The 18,896-nt window shown below is 52.0% G+C and overlaps 2 protein-coding genes across 2 annotated transcripts in view; one reads left to right on the forward strand and one right to left on the reverse strand.

The window, feature by feature from the left end:
• Positions 1 to 238, reverse strand: part of LOC147120749 (mannose-1-phosphate guanylyltransferase regulatory subunit alpha-A-like) — a 95,123-nt gene extending 94,885 nt beyond the window's left edge. The window contains 1 exon segment of the mRNA XM_085984251.1: positions 132 to 238. Coding sequence (XP_085840377.1) covers positions 132 to 238 — 107 coding nt within the window.
• An 8,198-nt stretch (positions 239 to 8,436) lies between these two features.
• The window catches only part of LOC147120750 (chondroitin polymerizing factor 2, non-catalytic subunit-like), a 31,789-nt gene continuing 21,329 nt past the window's right edge, over positions 8,437 to 18,896 (forward strand). The window contains exon 1 of the mRNA XM_085986991.1: positions 8,437 to 8,996. Within this exon, the coding sequence (XP_085843117.1) occupies positions 8,538 to 8,996 (459 nt within the window). The 5' untranslated portion in view covers positions 8,437 to 8,537. The remainder of the gene's footprint in view (positions 8,997 to 18,896) is intronic.

Genomic DNA, 18,896 nt, shown 5'->3' on the forward strand with positions numbered 1-18,896 from the left:
TGTGGACGCATTCCTAAATTGGGCAGTGAGGCGACTTAGAAAATCAGTTGAAAAAGGAGTCATTTCCACTAATTTTAGGTGAGATTCTGTTGATAAACTCTCCAGCCACCAGGATCGCAGGGCAGTGTTACTGTGCATGTGAAATGTTAATGCTGGGTCCACTTGAATTGAGAGCAAACTCCAACTCTACATTTCCACCTTCTGTACTTCCAAACTTGGCAGTGTCTACAGGGATCATTATGAGCTGTATAACACTGGGGTACAGTACTGGTGGGTACAGGTCTGTCACTGTATAACACTGGGGTACAGTACTGGTGGGTACAGGTGTGTCGCTGTATAACACGGGGGTCCAGTACTGGTGGGTACAGGTCTGTCGCTGTATAACACTGAGGTACAGTACTGGTGGGTGCAAGTCTGTCACTGTATAACACTGGGGTACTGTACTGGTGGGTACAGGTCTGTCACTGTGTAACATTGGGGTACAGTACTAGTGGGTACAGGTCTGTCCCTGTATAACACTGGGGTATAGTACTGGTGGGTACAGGTCTGTCCCTGTATAATACTGGGGTACAGTACTGGTGGGTACTTGTCTGTCACTGTATAACACTGGGGTACAGTACCGGTGGGTACAGGTCTGTCACTGTATAACACTGGGGTACAGTACCGGTGGGTACAGGTCTGTCACTGTATAACACTGGGGTACAGCACTGGTGGGTGCAGGTCTGTCACTGTATAACACTGGGGTACAGTACCGGTGGGTACAGGTCTGCCACTGTATAACACTGGGGTACAGTACTGGTGGGTACAGGTCTGTCACTGTATAACACTGGGGTACAGTACCGGTGGGTACAGGTCTGTCACTGTATAACACTGGGGTACAGTACTGGTGGGTACAGGTCTGTCACTGTATAACACTGGGGTACAGTACTGGTGGGTACAGGTCTGTCACTATAACACTGGGGTACAGTACTGGTGGGTACAGGTCTGTCCCTGTATAACACTGGGGTACAGTACTGGTGGGTGCAGGTCTGTCACTGTATAACACTGGGGTACAGTACTGGTGGGTACAGGTCTGTCACTGTATAACACTGGGGTACAGTACTGGTGGGTACAGGTCTGTCATTGTATAACACTGGGGTACAGTACTGGTGGGTACAGGTCTGTCGCTGTATAACACTGGGGTACTGTACTGGTGGGTACAGGTCTGTCACTGTATAACACTGGGGTACAGTACTGGTGGGTACAGGTCTGTCACTGTATAACACTGGGGTACAGTACTGGTGGGTACAGGTCTGTCGCTGTATAACACTGGGGTACAGTACTGGTGGGTACAGCTCTGTCACTGTATAACACTGGGGTACAGTACTGGTGAGTACAGGTCTGTCACTGTATAACACTGGGGTACAGTACTGGTGGGTACAGGTCTGTCACTGTATAACACTGGGGTACAGTACTGGTGGGTACAGGTCTGTCACTATAACACTGGGGTACAGTACTGGTGGGTACAGGTCTGTCCCTGTATAACACTGGGGTACTGTACTGGTGGGTGCAGGTCTGTCACTGTATAACACTGAGGTACAGTACTGGTGGGTACAGGTCTGTCACTGTATAACACTGGGGTACAGTACTGGTGGGTACTTGTCTGTCACTATATAACACTGGGGTACAGTACTGGTGGGTACAGGTGTGTCCCTGTATAACACTGGGGTACAGTGCTGGTGGGTACTTGTCTGTCACTATATAACACTGGGGTACAGTACTGGTGGGTACAGGTCTGTCACTGTATAACACTGGGGTACAGTACTGGTGGGTACTTGTCTGTCACTATATAACACTGGGGTACAGTACTGGTGGGTACAGGTCTGTCACTATATAACACTGGGGTACAGTACTGGTGGGTACAGGTCTGTCACTGTATAACACTGGGGTACAGTACTGGTGGGTACAGGTCTGTCCCTGTATAACACTGGGGTACAGTACTGGTGGGTGCAGGTCTGTCACTGTATAACACTGGGGTACAGTACTGGTGGGTACAGGTCTGTCACTGTATAACACTGGGGTACAGTACTGGTGGGTACTTGTCTGTCACTGTATAACACTGGGGTACAGTACTGGTGGGTACAGGTGTGTCCCTGTATAACACTGGGGTACAGTACTGGTGGGTACAGGTGTGTCCCTGTATAACACTGGGGTACAGTACTGGTGGGTACAGGTCTGTCACTGTGTAACACAGGGGTACAGTACTGGTGGGTACAGGTCTGTCACTGTATAACACAGGGGTACATTACTGGTGGGTACAGGTCTGTCATTGTATAACACTGAGGTACAGTACTGGTGGGTACAGGTCTGTCGCTGTACAACACTGGGGTACAGTACTGGTGGGTACAGGTCTGTCATTGTATAACACTGAGGTACAGTACTGGTGGGTACAGGTCTGTCGCTGTATAACACTGGGGTACTGTACTGGTGGGTACAGGTCTGTCACTGTATAACACTGGGGTACAGTACTGGTGGGTACAGGTCTGTCACTGTATAACACGGGTACATTACTGGTGGGTACAGGTCTGTCACTGTATAACACGGGTACAGTACTGGTGGGTACAGGTCTGTCATTGTATAACACTGAGGTACAGTACTGGTGGGTACAGGTCTGTCGCTGTATAACACTGGGGTACAGTACTGGTGAGTACAGCTCTGTCGCTGTATAACACTGGGGTACAGTACCGGTGGGTACAGGTCTGTCACTGTAACACTGGGGTACAGTACCGGTGGGTACAGGTCTGTCACTGTATAACACTGGGGTACAGTACCGGTGGGTACAGGTCTGTCACAAAAAACACTGGGGTACAGTACTGGTGGGTACAGGTCTGTCACTGTATAACACTGGGGTACAGTACTCGTGGGTACAGGTCTGTCACTGTATAACACTGTGGTACAGTACCGGTGGGTACAGGTCTGTCACTGTATAACATTGGGGTACAGTACTGGTGGGTACAGGTCTGTCGCTGTATAACACTGGGGTACTGTACTGGTGGGTACAGGTCTGTCACTGTATAACACTGGGGTACAGTACTGGTGGGTACAGGTCTGTCACTATAACACTGGGGTACAGTACTGGTGGGTACAGGTCTGTCCCTGTATAACACTGGGGTACAGTACTGGTGGGTGCAGGTCTGTCACTGTATAACACTGGGGTACAGTACTGGTGGGTACAGGTCTGTCACTGTATAACACTGGGGTACAGTACTGGTGGGTACAGGTCTGTCATTGTATAACACTGGGGTACAGTACTGGTGGGTACAGGTCTGTCGCTGTATAACACGGGTACAGTACTGGTGGGTACAGGTCTGTCACTGTATAACACTGGGGTACAGTACTGGTGGGTACAGGTCTGTCACTGTATAACACTGGGGTACAGTACTGGTGGTTACAGGTCTGTCGCTGTATAACACTGGGGTACAGTACTGGTGGGTACAGGTCTGTCACTGTATAACACTGGGGTACAGTACTGGTGGGTACAGGTCTGTCAGTGTATAACACTGGGGTACAGTACTGGTGGGTACAGGTCTGTCACTGTAACACTGGGGTACAGTACCGGTGGGTACAGGTCTGTCACTGTATAACACTGGGGTACAGTACTGGTGGGTACAGGTCTGTCACTGTAACACTGGGGTACAGTACCGGTGGGTACAGGTCTGTCACTGTAACACTGGGGTACAGTACCGGTGGGTACAGGTCTGTCACTGTATAACACTGGGGTACAGTACTGGTGGGTACAGGCCTGTCACTGTATAACACTGGGGTACAGTACTGGTGGGTACAGGTCTGTCCCTGTATAACATTGGGGTACAGTACTGGTGGGTACAGCTCTGTCACTGTATAACACTGGGGTACAGTACTGGTGGGTACAGTTCTGTCACTGTATAACACTGGGGTACAGTCCTGGTGGGTACAGGTCTGTCACTATAACACTGGGGTACAGTACTGGTGGGTACAGGTCTGTCACTGTATAACACTGGGGTACAGTACTGGTGGGTACAGGTCTGTCACTGTATAACACTGGGGTACAGTACTGGTGGGTACAGGTCTGTCACTGTATAACACTGGGGTACAGTACTGGTGGGTTCAGGTCTGTCACTGTATAACACTGGGGTACAGTACTGGTGGGTACAGGTCTGTCACTGTATAACACTGGGGTACAGTACTGGTGGGTACAGGTCTGTCACTATAACACTGGGGTACAGTACTGGTGGGTACAGGTCTGTCCCTGTATAACACTGGGGTACGGTACTGGTGGGTGCAGGTCTGTCACTGTATAACACTGGGGTACAGTACTGGTGGGTACAGGTCTGTCACTGTATAACACTGGGCTACAGTACTGGTGGGTACAGGTCTGTCATTGTATAACACTGGGGTACAGTACTGGTGGGTACAGGTCTGTCGCTGTATAACACTGGGGTACTGTACTGGTGGGTACAGGTCTGTCACTGTATAACACTGGGGTACAGTACTGGTGGGTACAGGTCTGTCACTGTATAACACTGGGGTACAGTACTGGTGGGTACAGGTCTGTCACTGTATAACACTGGGGTACAGTACTGGTGGGTACAGGTCTGTCGCTGTATAACACTGGGGTACAGTACTGGTGGGTACAGGTCTGTCACTGTATAACACTGGGGTACAGTACTGGTGAGTACAGGTCTGTCGCTGTATAACACTGGGGTACAGTACTGGTGGGTACAGGTCTGTCACTGTAACACTGGGGTACAGTACTGGTGTGTACAGGTCTGTCCCTGTATAACACTGGGGTACAGTACCGGTGGGTACAGGTCTGTCACTATAACACTGGGGTACAGTACTGGTGGGTACAGGTCTGTCACTGTATAACACTGGGGTACAGTACTCGTGGGTACAGGTCTGTCACTGTATAACACTGGGGTACAGTACTGGTGGGTACAGGTCTGTCACTGTATAACACTGGGGTACAGTACTGGTGGGTACAGGTCTGTCACTGTATAACACTGGGGTACAGTACTGGTGGGTACAGGTCTGTCGCTGTATAACACTGGGGTACAGTACCGGTGGGTACAGGTCTGTCACTGTAACACTGGGGTACAGTACTGGTGGGTACAGGTCTGTCGCTGTATAACACTGGGGTACAGTACTGGTGGGTACAGGTCTGTCACTGTCTAACACTGGGGTACAGTACCGGTGGGTACAGGTCTGTCACTGTAACACTGGGGTACAGTACCGGTGGGTACAGGTCTGTCACTGTAACACTGGGGTACAGGTCTGTCACTGTATAACACTGGGGTACAGTACTGGTGGGTACAGGTCTGTCACTGTATAACACTGGGGTACAGTACTGGTGGGTACTGGTCTGTCACTGTATAACACTGGGGTACAGTACTGGTGGGTACAGGTGTGTCCCTGTATAACACTGGGGTACAGTACTGGTGGGTACAGGTCTGTCACTGTATAACACTGGGGTACAGTACTGGTGGGTACAGGTCTGTCACTGTATAACACTGGGGTACAGTCCTGGTGGGTACAGGTCTGTCACTATAACACTGGGGTACATTACTGGTGGGTACAGGTCTGTCACTGTATAACACTGGGGTACAGTACTGGTGGGTACAGGTCTGTCACTGTATAACATGGGGTGCAGTACTGGTGGGTACAGGTCTGTCACTGTATAACATGGGGTGCAGTACTGGTGGGTGCAGGTCTGTCACTGTATAACACTCGGGTACAGTACTGGTGGGTACAGGTCTGTCACTGTATAACACTAGGGTACAGTACTGGTGGGTACAGGTCTGTCACTGTATAACACCGGTTCGGTACTGGTGGGGACAGGTCTGAGCATCAAAGAATGAAAAGGAATTTGAGTCAGGTTATGTGGAATTTCTATTTGTGTCGATCTGTTATCAGGATACTGTAATAATTGAGCACAAAAGATGTTGTGAAAGTTGAGTGACTGAGGCTGAATGGTTTGTCGGATTATATCTGATAGTTTGGTTGGTGGTTACGAGCTGAGAACAATACAGAGCCAGATCTGCCGCGTTCTCTCCTTTGCCTGCGCTGCTTTTTCCACACAACGCTTTGGGGAGAGAGCGGGGCAGTGGGATTAGTTTGGGATTGATACAGGGCTATGGGGAGAGAGCGGGGCGACAGTGGGATTAATTTGGGATTGATACAGGGCTATGGGGAGAGAGCGGGACAGTGGGATTAGTTTGGGATTGATACAGGGCTATGGGGAGAGAGTGGGGCAGTGGGATTAGTTTGGGATTGATACAGGGCTATGGGGAGAGAGTGGGGCAGTGGGATTAGTTTGGGGATTGATACAGGGCTATGGGGAGAGAGTGGGGCAGTGGGATTAGTTTGGGATTGATACAGGGCTATGGGGAGAGAGCGGGGCAGTGGGATTAGTTTGGGTTTGATACAGGGCTATGGGGAGAGAGCGGGACAGTGGGATTAGTTTGGGATTGATACAGGGCTATGGGGAGAGAGCGGGGCAGTGGGATTAGTTTGGGATTGATACAGGGCTATGGGGAGAGAGCGGGACAGTGGGATTAGTTTGAGGATTGATACAGGGCTATGGGGAGAGAGCGGGGCAGTGGGATTAGTTTGGGGATTGATACAGGGCTATGGGGAGAGAGCGGGGCAGTGGGATTCGTTTGGGGATTGATACAGGGCTATGGGGAGAGCGGGGCAGTGGGATTAGTTTGGGGATTGATACAGGGCTATGGGGAGAGCGGGGCAGTGGGATTAGTTTGGGGAATAGTTTCTGCTGATGTTCTCCCAACTCCTTAAAGGGAAGTTTGATGCTCCCACTGAGCTATTTGTCAGGATTGGTCTCGCTGTGTTTTGCTGGATCGTGTGACCTGACCCTGCGTGTTTCTGAGCCAGATTGGGAATGATTAGTCGGTGCAGAGTGTGACAGACATTGGCAATATGCTGCTTGCCAGTTTCTTCCAACAGGGCCAACGTTTAGCAACTACTTCCTGGTCACATCCTGTATCTGGAACCCTGGTCTGTCTTAAACACGTTAATCAGTGTCCTTACCCCCTCCCCCTCCTCTCCCCCTTTACTCTGTATCTAACCCGTGCTGTACCTGCCCTGGGAGTGTTTGATGGGACAGTGTAGAGGGAGCTTTACTCTGTATCTAACCCGTGCTGTACCTGCCCTGGGAGTGTTTGCTGGGGCAGTGTAGAGGGAGCTTTACTCTGTATCTAACCCGTGCTGTACCTGCCCTGGGAGTGTTTGATGAGACAGTGTAGAGGGAGCTTTACTCTGTATCTAACCCCGTGCAGTACCTGCCCTGGGAGTGTTTGATGGGACAGTGTAGAGGGAGCTTTACTCTGTATCTAACCTGTGCTCTACCTGCCCTGGGAGTGTTTGATGGGACAGTGTAGAGGGAGCTTTACTCTGTATCTAACCTGTGCTGTACCTGCCCTGGGAGTGTTTGATGGGACAGTGTAGAGGGAACTTTACTCTGTATCTAACCCGTGCTGTACCTGCCCTTGGAGTGTTTGATGGGGCAGTGTAGAGGGAGATTTACTCTGTATCTAACCTGTGCTGTACCTGCCCTGGGAGTGTTTGATGGGACAGTGTAGAGGGAACTTTACTCTGTATCTAACCCGTGCTGTACCTGCCCTTGGAGTGTTTGATGGGGCAGTGTAGAGGGAGATTTACTCTGTATCTAACCCGTGCTGTACCTGCCCTGGGAGTGTTTGATGGGACAGTGTAGGGGGAGCTTTACTCTGTATCTAACCCCATGCTGTACCTGCCCTGGGAGTGTTTGATGGGACAGTGTAGAGGGAGCTTTACTCTGTATCTAACCCGTGCTCTACCTGTCCTGGGAGTGTTTAATGGGATAGTGTAGAGGGAGCTTTACTCTGTATCTAACCCGTGCTGTTCCTGCCCTGGGAGTGTTTGATGGGACAGTGTAGAGCGAGCTTTACTCTGTATCTAACCCGTGCTGTACCTGCCCTGGGAGTGTTTGATGGGACAGTGTAGAGAGAGCTTTACTCTGTATCTAACCCGTGCTGTACCTGCCCTGGGAGTGTTTGATGGGACAGTGTAGAGGGAGCTTTACTCTGTATCTAACCCGTGCTGTACCTGCCCTGGGAGTGTTTGATGGGACAGTGTAGAGGGAGCTTTACTCTGTATCTAACCCGTGCTGTACCTGCCCTGGGAGTGTTTGATGGGACAGTGTAGAGCAAGCTTTACTCTGTATCTAACCCATGCTGTACCTGCCCTGGGAGTGTTTGATGGGACAGTGTAGAGCGAGCTTTACTCTGTATCTAACCCGTGCTGTACCTGCCCTGGGAGTGTTTGATGGGACAGTGTAGAGCGAGCTTTACTCTGTATCTAACCCGTGCTGTACCTGCCCTGGGAGTGTTTGACGTTCCCTTTCTCTTTGCTTTAGGTCACGTTATATCAGCACTGAGCTGGGAATTCGCGAGCGGTTGTTTGTCGGTGTTCTGACCTCTAAAAGCACTCTGAACACTTTGGCTGTTGCGGTGAACCGCACGATGGGCAATCACATCGACAAGGTCCTGTACTTCACCGGGACCCGGAGCCGGAAGATTCCACACGGGATGTATATCGTAACCCACGGCGACGAGCGTCCCATATGGAACATGTACCAGACGGTGAAGTACGTCTTTGAGCATCACGGCGGCGAGTATGACTGGTTTTACTTCGTACAGGACGACTCATACACCGAGGGCGACCGCATCAAGGCGCTGGTCGACCACCTGAGCATCGACAGCGACCTGTACATGGGGCGTCCCGAGGAGTTCATCGGCGGCGACACCGAGGGTCGATACTGCTACGGGGGATTCGGCTACTTGCTGTCCCGCAGCCTGCTGATCAAACTCCAGCCGCACCTGGAGAACTGTCGCAATGACATCCTGAGTGCCCGGCCCGACGAGTGGCTGGGGCGATGCATCATCGATTACGTGGCAGTCAACTGTGTCGATGAGTACGAGGTGCGTGCAACTCGCCGGGGACGGTGACATATCCCCGGATCGAGAATTCCAATCGGCTGTAGAATGATTTTGGGGGTCAGTTGTGACAGAAGCTGTGTGACCCCCATCAGTGGGCGGGTGGCCAGCGTGGCGGGGGGAGGGGGGACGGCAGCACTCACCACCCCCCACCGAGGGGGTTACCCAGGCCCACCGTGCCCAGCAGGCGGGCGGGCTGGTGAGTGGTTTGGTAGCAGGACGCCCCGTCTCTCCCTGGCATTGTGGCAGCTGGACACACCAAGACCCAGTAAAAGAAAAGAAATACTTTGGTATTCGCCACTCAAAAACTAAAGGAAAGCGCCGGGGCGGTGAGACTTCAGTTCTGCAGGGAGACTGGAGAAGCTGGGGTGAGAAGCTTAGAGCAGAGAAGGTGAAGAGGAGATTTAATAGAGGTGTTCAAAATCGGGAAAGGTTTTATGCTTTGCTGGTCACTGCTTTATGGTTTTAATTTTTCTCCGCCACTTTGATCTACGGTGACCTCCAACTTGCAGCGATTTCGCCATCGTCTTTCTGCACCGCTCCCGACTCTCATTCCTACAGCAACAACCTCCATCCTCGAACTCTCCACCCTTCCAATAGCTTCTGGACTTCACTCGCCTGCTTTGGACAGCAGTTCGTCGATGCCCCGGACCGGCCCCATCCTGCTTACGTTGGCTTGTCCTTCCATGGGACCTCTGACTTTGACCTTGGTCTCCCTACCATTGTCCCCAACCTATTCTCTGCTACCAGGAAATATGTATTCCATTAATTATTACATTTAAACAGGCCTATGTAACCTGAGTTTTTCCCGTGTCCATTCGCATGCGCACTTTGGCTGCCGCTCCGTACCCGAGCCATTATACTTTTTCCCCCTATTTTCCTTTTCTCTCTCTATCCCTCCCTGAAAGCACTCTCCTGTCGTCATGCCTCCTTTCATCTCTCCTCTCTGATACTCTGCCCCCCCAAATCCCTACCCCAATCCTTCATTACTCTTCAACCTTCCTACTCTCCTGCCATCATCCCAGGCTTCGCTCCCTCTGAGATAAGTCCACAGCTTCCCTCTTGGCATCCTGCGAAGGGCCCATCGAGGCACTCGTCGCTACCGCCTTACGAGCAGCAACCCCAACTGTCCCATCCTACTCTCTCGCCAACCTTCCCGCCTAGCGCGCCCACTGGGGGCAAATCTTGCCAATCTCCTCCCCATCCAACTCATCCCCCCAACACTGACCCTGTGGATGCTGGCAATGGGGCAACCACCACCGACCCTCTCCGCATATCCCTCCAGAATGTCCGTTCACTTGCGAACAAGGCCCTTGCCATCCATGAGCTTATCGTGGATGACTGCATCGATATCATGGCCCTGACGGAAACTTGGTTGAGGGGTGATGACACCTTACCCTTAAATGAAGCCTCCCCACCTGGCTATACCTTCCACCATTTGCCCCACTCAGACCGCCGGGGTGACGGTGTGGCTCTCATCACCAAATCACACCTTGGTCTGTCCCCCTATTCCTCCGGCACTTTCTCCTCCTTTGAGCATCTCACCTTATTCCATCCCTCTCACCTCATTTAAAATTCTTGTTCTCTACCACCCATCCAAGTACCATAAAAATGTTATTACTGAGATATCTTCACTGTTCTCCTCCCTCAGCCTCTGCACCGAACAACTCCTCATCCTCGGTGATTTCAACCTTCATCTCAATTCATCACGCTCTCTCTCCTCTGAGTTCACTCGCCTCCTATCCTCCCTTAAACTCTCCCCAACCCATATTCACGGCCACCCCCTCGACCTTGCCCTCTCTCGTGGCCTCGCTACTCCCATCATGTCAATCGCGGATAAGGCCATCTCTGACCATTTCCTCGTATCGCTCTCCACCCACATCCCCCTTCCACCCACCCCCTCCAACCCTACTTTCTTCTGTGTCCGCCCCTGGAAAAAACTCTCTCCCAACTCTCTAACAACTGCACTTATGAAATCCCAACTGTCCAGCCTTTGGCCCTCCATTCACCATGACATTTCTGCAGCTACCGATTTGCTCAACCACACACTCACCACTATCTTTGATGTCCTAGTCCCTATTAAAATGATTACTCTCTCTCACCCTGGCCGTTCCCCCGGTATGGCCCTCAGCTTCGCTCCCTTAAGTCCAAGGGACGCAGACTTGAACGGATGCGCCTGACAACTGGTTTAGCCAATCACCGCCAGATCTTATCTGTCCAATCGTAGCCAGAGAATCACCTGCAACAGCTTCTCTTCCCACTCCCGCATCGTTACCTCTGGTGTCCCCCAAGGATTGATCCTTGGCCCCTCCTATTTCTCATCTACATGCTGCCCCTTGGCGACATCATCCGAAAACACAGCGTCAGTTTCCACATGTACGCTGACGACACCCAGCTCTACCTCACCACTGAGAAACACAGGAGCAGGAGTCGGCCATTCGGCCCTTCGAGCCTGCTCCGCCATTCAATACAATCATGATAGAGGCTGATCCTCTATCTCAATACCATATTCCCGCTCTCTCCCCATACCCCTTGATGCCTTTTGTGTCTAGAAATCTATCTATCTCCTTCTTAAATATATTCAGTGACTTGGCCTCCACAGCCTTCTGTGGTTGAGAATTCCAAAGATTCACCATCCTCTGAGTGAAGAAATTTCTCCTCATCTCAGTCCTAACTGTCCTACCCCATATCCTGAGACTGTGATCCCTCGTTCTAGATCTCCCAGCCAGGGGAAACATCCTCCCTGCATCCAGTCTGTCTAGCCCGGTCAGAATTTTATACTTTTCAATGAGATCTCCTCTCATTCTTCTAAACTCTAGTGAATACAGGCCTAGTCGACCCAATCTCTCCTCATACGGCAGTCCTGCCATCCCAGAATCAGTCTGGTGAACCTTCGCTGCACTCCCTCTATGGCAAGTATATCCTTTCTCAGGTAAGGAGACCAAAACTGCACACAGTACTCCAGGTGTGGTCTCACCAAGGCCCTGTACAACTGTAGTAAGACATCCTTGCTCCTGTACTCAAATCCTCTTGCAATGAAGGCCAACATACCATTTGCCTTCCTAACTGCTTGCTGCCCCTGCATGTTTGCTTTCAGTGACTGGTGTACAAGGACACCCAGGTCCCTTTGTACATCAACATTTCCCAATCTATCACCATTTAAATAATACTCTGCCTTTCTGTTTTTCCTACCGAAGTGGATAACTTCACATTTATCCATGTTATACTGCATCTGCCATGTATTTGCCCACTCACTCAACTTGTCTAAATTGCCTTGAAGCCTCTTTGCATCCTCCTCACAACTCACAATCCCTTCTTCTCTCGACCCCTCCACGGTCTCTAAATTGTCAGACATCCAGTTCTGGATGAGCAAAAATTTGCTCCAATTAAATATTGGGAAAACAGAAGCCATTGTTTTCGGTCCCCGCCACTGACTCCATCCCTCTCCCTAACATCTGTCTGAGGCTGAACCACACTGTTCGCAACCTTGGTGTCATGTTTGACCCAGAAATGAACTTCCAACCACATATCTGCAGCATAACAAAGACCATCTATTTCCACCTCCGTAACATCGCCCGTCTCCGCCCTTGCCTCAGCTCATCCGCTGCTGAAACCCTCACCCATGCCTTTGTTACCTCTAGGCTTGACTATTCCAACGCACTCCTGGCCGGCCTCCCACATTCTACCCTACATAAAATTGAGGTCATCCAAAACTCGGCTGCCCGTGTCCTAACTCGCACCAAGTCCCGTTTGCCCATCACTCCTGTGCTCGCTGACCTACATTTGTCAGGGTTAGTGTCGCAGGGCCGTGTAGACACGGGGCCGTGCTATCAAGGCGGAGGCTGGTTCTGGACCCAAGTGCAGACAGACAAGGCGAGAAGTAGATATGCAGTCTTAAATAACAGTACTTTACTAGAATCACACAGGTAAACAGTTACAAAACATAGGAGCTCAAGACAAGCTACCACATAGGCAAATGGCTGGTCAAGATAGGAACTCAAGACAAGCTACCGTGAGGCAACCGGCTTGTCAAGACTGAGCTCAAGACAAGCTACCACAGGGCAACCGGCTTGTCAAGATAGGAACTCAAGACAAGTTACCATGAGGCAACCGGCTTGTCCAAACTGAGCTCAAGCCAAGCTACCACAGGGCAACCGGCTTGTCCAGAACTGAGCACCTAGTCAAGACAGAGCACCTTGTCAGGACTGAGCCCAGAGGGAAGAAACCACAGAACTTAAATACAAGCAAAAACAGGTGAAACCAATAAACCTAATAAAAGGCAGTTAAATAATAAACACAGGAGAAACTAATCGCAATTAACAAAGGGAAACCAACCAGTGAAGGTGCCATCTAGGGGTTACTGAAGGAACTGACCGGCACCCTCACAACATTCCCTACATTAAGCAACGCCTCGATTTCAAAATTCTCATCCTTGTTTTCAATCCCTCCATGGCCTCGGCCCTCCCTATCTCTGATCTCCTCCAGCCCCACAACCGCCCCCCCCCGCAAGATATCTGCGCTCCTCTAATTCTGCCCTCCTGAGCATCCCTGATTATAATCGCTCCACCATTGGTGGCCGTGCTTTCTGTTGTCTAGGCCCTAAGCTCCGGAATTCCCTGCCTAAACCTCTCCGCCTCGCTACCTCTCTTTCCTCCTTAGAACCTCCCTCTTTGACCAAGCTTTTGGTCACCTGTCCTAATTTCTCCTTATGTGGCTCAGTGTCAAATATTTTGTCTTTTAACGGTCCTGTGAAGCGCCTTGGGACGTTTTACTACGTTAAAGGTGCTATATAAATACAGGTTGTTGTTGTTTTAATAGTGTAGATGAGGAGAAACTGTTAAAAGGAGGGTCGGTAACCAGAGGACACAGAGTGAAGGTGATTGGCAAAAGAACCAGAGGGGAGATGAGGAGAATGTTCTTACGCAGCGAGTTGTTGTGATCTGGAATGCGCTGCCTGAAAGGGCGGTGGAAGCAGATTCAATAGGAACTTTCAAAAGGGAATTGGATAAATATTTGAAAAGGAGAAATTTGCAGGGCTGTGGGGAAAGAGCAGGGGGGAGTGGGACTAATTGGAGAGCTCGACCAAAGAGCCGGCACAGGCTCGATGGGCCGAATGGCCTCCTCCTGTGCTGTATCATTCCATGAATATTTTTGGGTTGATTAATAAAAAAACACTGTTGGGAATGTGCAGAGCGATGGGAAAAGGCCAATCAAACTCCATGTGGCATTTGGGGTGCTGTGCAGAGCAGTGAATCAGGATCCAGTCTGGGATCACACTCTGCCCGAGTCTCCGAGCGTGAGGTGTGGAATCGGGGCTCGGCCTGGAGAGCGACGGCCCTCTCGGAGAAGCCTCGATTCTCTTGGCCACCAGTCAGACTGTGAGCAAGAATCGGCATCACTTCAGAATCAGTAACACAGAGCAACCTCTGTTAGAGCTCAGCCACGGGGGCCTGGGAGGGCGAGTGAGACCGGGCTTGCTCTGAAACCCATTCCTCGGCCTGTCTGTGTGTGTAACAGACCCTCCCGACGCCTCCTGCTCTCCCTCGAGTGTCCCCTCGACACACCCTGGATCTCTCGGCCTACCTGCCTGCCTCGCTTAGTGGACTGCCCAGAATTCCAGGTGCTGAGGTACCTGGAAAGGTCCTTGGTGCTGGGAGGAGGAGGGGAGTGAGCTGATGGTAGATCCTCGGGTGAGGGGCAGGAGGCCTCCTGATAGCCAGTAACTGCAGAGAAAGTGCTGGATGAGGCCTCTGCCACTGTGTAAGATCCCACAAACCCATCGTGCAGCCTCAAACTGTGGGACTCCTCCCCTCCCTCAGTCTCCCCTCAAACTGTGGGACTCCTCCCCTCCCTCAGCCTCCCCTCAAACTGTGGGACTCCTCCCCTCCCTCAGCCTCCCCTCAAACTGTGGGACTCCTCCCCTCCCTCAGCCTCCCTTCAAACTGTAGGACTCCTCCCCTCCCTCAGACTCGCCTCAAACTGTGGGACTCCTCCCCTCCCTCAGCCTCCCCTCAAACTGAGGGACTCCTCCCCTCCCTCAATCTCCCCTCAAACTGTGGGACTCCTCCCCTCCCTCAGCCTCCCCTCAAACTGTGGGACTCCTCCCCTCCCTCAGCCTCCCCTCAAACTGTGGGACTCCTCCCCTCCCTCAGTCTCCCCTCAAACTGTGGGACTCCTCCCCTCCCTCAGCCTCCCCTCAAACTGTGGGACTCCTCCCCTCCCTCAGTCTCCCCTCAAACTGTGGGACTCCTCCCCTCCCTCAATCTCCCCTCAAACTGTGGGACTCCTCCCCTCCCTCAGACTCGCCGCAAACTGTGGGACTCCTCCCCTCCCTCAATCTCCCCTCAAACTGTGGGACTCCTCCCCTCCCTCAGACTCGCCTCAAACTGTGGGACTCCTCCCCTCCCTCAATCTCCCCTCAAACTGTGGGACTCCTCCCCTCCCTCAGTCTCCCCTCAAACTGTGGGACTCCTCCCCTCCCTCAGTCTCCCCTCAAACTGTGGGACTCCTCCCCTCCCTCAGCCTCCCCTCAAACTGTGGGACTCCTCCCCTCCCTCAGCCTCCCCTCAAACTGTGGGACTCCTCCCCTCCCTCAGACTCGCCTCAAACTGTGGGACTCCTCCCCTCCCTCAGTCTCCCCTCAAACTGTGGGATTCCTCCCCTCCCTCAGACTCGCCTCAAACTGTGGGACTCCTCCCCTCCCTCAGTCTCCCCTCAAACTGTGGGATTCCTCCCCTCCCTCAGACTCGCCTCAAACTGTGGGACTCCTCCCCTCCCTCAATCTCCCCTCAAACTGTGGGACTCCTCCCCTCCCTCAATCTCCCCTCAAACTGTGGGACTCCTCCCCTCCCTCAGCCTCCCCTCAAACTGTGGGACTCCTCCCCTCAAACTGTGGGATTCCTCCCCTCCCTCAGACTCGCCTCAAACTGTGGGACTCCTCCCCTCCCTCAGTCTCCCCTCAAACTGTGGGACTCCTCTCCTCCCTCAATCTCCCCTCAAACTGTGGGACTCCTCCCCTCCCTCAATCTCCCCTCAAACTGTGGGACTCCTCCCCTCCCTCAATCTCCCCTCAAACTGTCGGACTCCTCTCCTCCCTCAGTCTAATGGCTTTTAAAAGTGTTCCCTAAACACCACTCCTTAATTTGCAGCCTTGCACTCTGACCCTTGGCCCCTAGGTGAAGCACTAAACATGCACAAAGTCCACGGCCTGATGGTACGATGCAAATCTCACCCGTGCACCACTGACTGCAATCTGCCGCACAATCACACGGCCCTCAAACCACCCAAGCATGTGTTGGCCTGTTTCTGTGTGCTGTAAACGGGAGGTGAGTTGATAGCCTTGCGGGGGAAGAGGGTATTATCCCTGAGTGACCAGCATCCTGGAATCACGAGGAAACCGTAACCAAGATCCTGCGCTGACCGGCGCCAAGTGCTTCTGGCTGTTGGCTGACATTTGCTGAACTACTGGTGTTAAATGTGTTTCGCTGAAAGGATGTGGCTTTCTCTAACACTCAATCAGTAAACCTTTCACTTAAAGGGACAGTGCTTCCCGGGGAGTTCTTTAGGTGTGTTTTACTGCTGGTGTAGGGAGTGAGGACAGAAGGACTTTCTCGAGGGGGATTTTTTGAATGTTGAGAGACTCGGAGCTGTGGGGGAGCAGAGAGATTGAAGGGTCCATGTACTCAAATCACCAAACACTAGTGGACAGGTACAAGAAGTTATTGAAAAGCTAATGTAATGTTGACCTTTATCTCAGGGGGCTAGAATACAAAGAGGAGGAAGTAATGTTCCAGTTTATAGAAAGCTCTGGTCAGACCCCATCTGGACACTGTGTTCAGTTCTGGGCCCCGCCCCTCAGGTAGGGTATATCGGCCTCGGAGGGGGGGCAGCGCAGATTCACCAGAATGATACCGGGGTTGAAAGGGTTAAATTACGAGACAGGTTGCAGAGACTGGGCTTGTATTCCCTCGAGTTTAGAAGATTAAGGGGTGATCTGATCGAGGTGTTTAAGATGATTAAAGGAGTTGATCGGGTCGAGAGAGAGAAACTATTTCCTCTGGTGGGGGGAGTCCAGAACAAGGGGGCAGAACCTTAAAATTAGAGCCCGGCCGTTCAGGGGTGATGTCAGGAAGCACTTCTTCACACAAAGTGGGGTGGAAATCTGGAACTCTCTCCCCCAGAGAGCTGTTGAGGCTGGGGGTGAATTGGAAATTTCAAAACTGAGATCGATAGATTTTTGTTGGGTAAGGGGATCGAGGGATACGGTGCAAAGGCGGGTAGATGGGGTTAAGATACAGATCAGCCATGGTCTGATTGAATGGTGGAGCAGGCTCGAGGGGCTGAACGGCCTCCTCCTGTTCCAAAACTGCGTGACATTTAAAGAAGTGAGTTGACTAGAGAACAACCTTGTTGCTGGAAAAGTTAGTCGTCCCACTTGCCGGAATCTCTTCACGCTGCCTGAATTTAATTGAAATGTTTCCCTTCAGTAATTAAGCTTTGGGCCCTTTGCTCTGAACTCTGGGAATGAGTGCCAGAGGATTGTTCTCCTGTGCCATTAAAATCTCTCTGATCAGCAACGATTAGCTCACACAAAATCTCATTTCAAACATAGTTTTTTCCTAAATTGACCACGGCGAACCTGCCACTCAAACCTGTCTGGAACTCCTGTAAGATGCCTGGTGACTAAATGGCCCACCCAGTGTGGCAATGAGCCCCCCCACACAGATCAGGAAAGGCCCAGGCTCCATCCCCGGCCTGTGGTACTGAGCCCCCCACACACAGAGCAGGAAAGGCTCAGGCTCCAGACCCGGCCTGTGGTACTGAGCCCCCCACATAGAGCAGGAAAGGCCCAGGCTCCAGACCCGGCCTGTGGTACTGAGCCCCACACACACAGAGCAGGAAAGGCCCAGGCTCCATCCCCGGCCTGTGGTACTGAGCCCCCCACACAGAGCAGGAAAGGCCCAGGCTCCAGACCCGGCCTGTGGTACTGAGCCCCACACACGGAGCAGGAAAGGCCCAGGCTCCAGACCCGGCCTGTGGTTACTGAGCCCCACACACACAGAGCAGGAAAGGCCCAGGCTCCAGACCCGGCCTGTGGTACTGAGCCCCACACACACAGAGCAGGAAAGGCCCAGGCTCCATCCCCGGCCTGTGCTGAGTGAGCTGGTCGCACCTGGTGTAACAGGTGGTGGCAGTACTCCTGCTCCAGAGAGGGGCAAAGATTATTCAGAGCCCCGCTCCTGAGTGCGCCCCCCCGGCCCAGGCTGTGCCCTGTGGGGAGAGATTTCCAATCAGTCTCATTGTTGTGGCAATGAAATCAATAACTTCCGCTCACTGAGACCAGAGAGTCATTCTTGGCCACAGTTGCTGACACATAAACAGTCTGTTCACACAGTCACTCCACTCACTGGCGCTCTGATTGGGAGAGCAAACTGCAGAGACCTGAGGTTTGGGGGGAGATTTCCTCTGGGCGACAGGTACCTGTTTACAGGGGAATCTGCCCCCAGACGTCCCCCCCCCACCCACGCCCCTTTGTATTTATCCAGGTGTGGGAACCTGTTGATGCTGTTTTTCCCCCTGAGCTACTTATACCTGTCGTTACAATGCTACTGTACAGGAGCGGAGCGGAGAGTAAATAAAGATTGTTAACGTCAGATACATTGACATCTCCTGCTGACATCATCTCCCCATGGACCCAATCCCTCCCACTGTACAGAATCCCAATGGACCAAACCCCTTCCCATTCACTCCCATTGTACAGAATCCCAATGGAGCAAACCCCTTCTCAATCACTCCCACTGTACAGAATCCCAATGGACCAAACCCCTTCCTATTCACTCCCATTGTACAGAATCCCAATGGACCAAACCCCTTCCCAATCACTCC

This window comes from Somniosus microcephalus, chromosome 4 (genome assembly GCF_052327205.1).
Source record: "Somniosus microcephalus isolate GS21.2 chromosome 4, FLI_Smic_1.0, whole genome shotgun sequence".
NCBI lineage: Eukaryota > Metazoa > Chordata > Chondrichthyes > Squaliformes > Somniosidae > Somniosus > Somniosus microcephalus.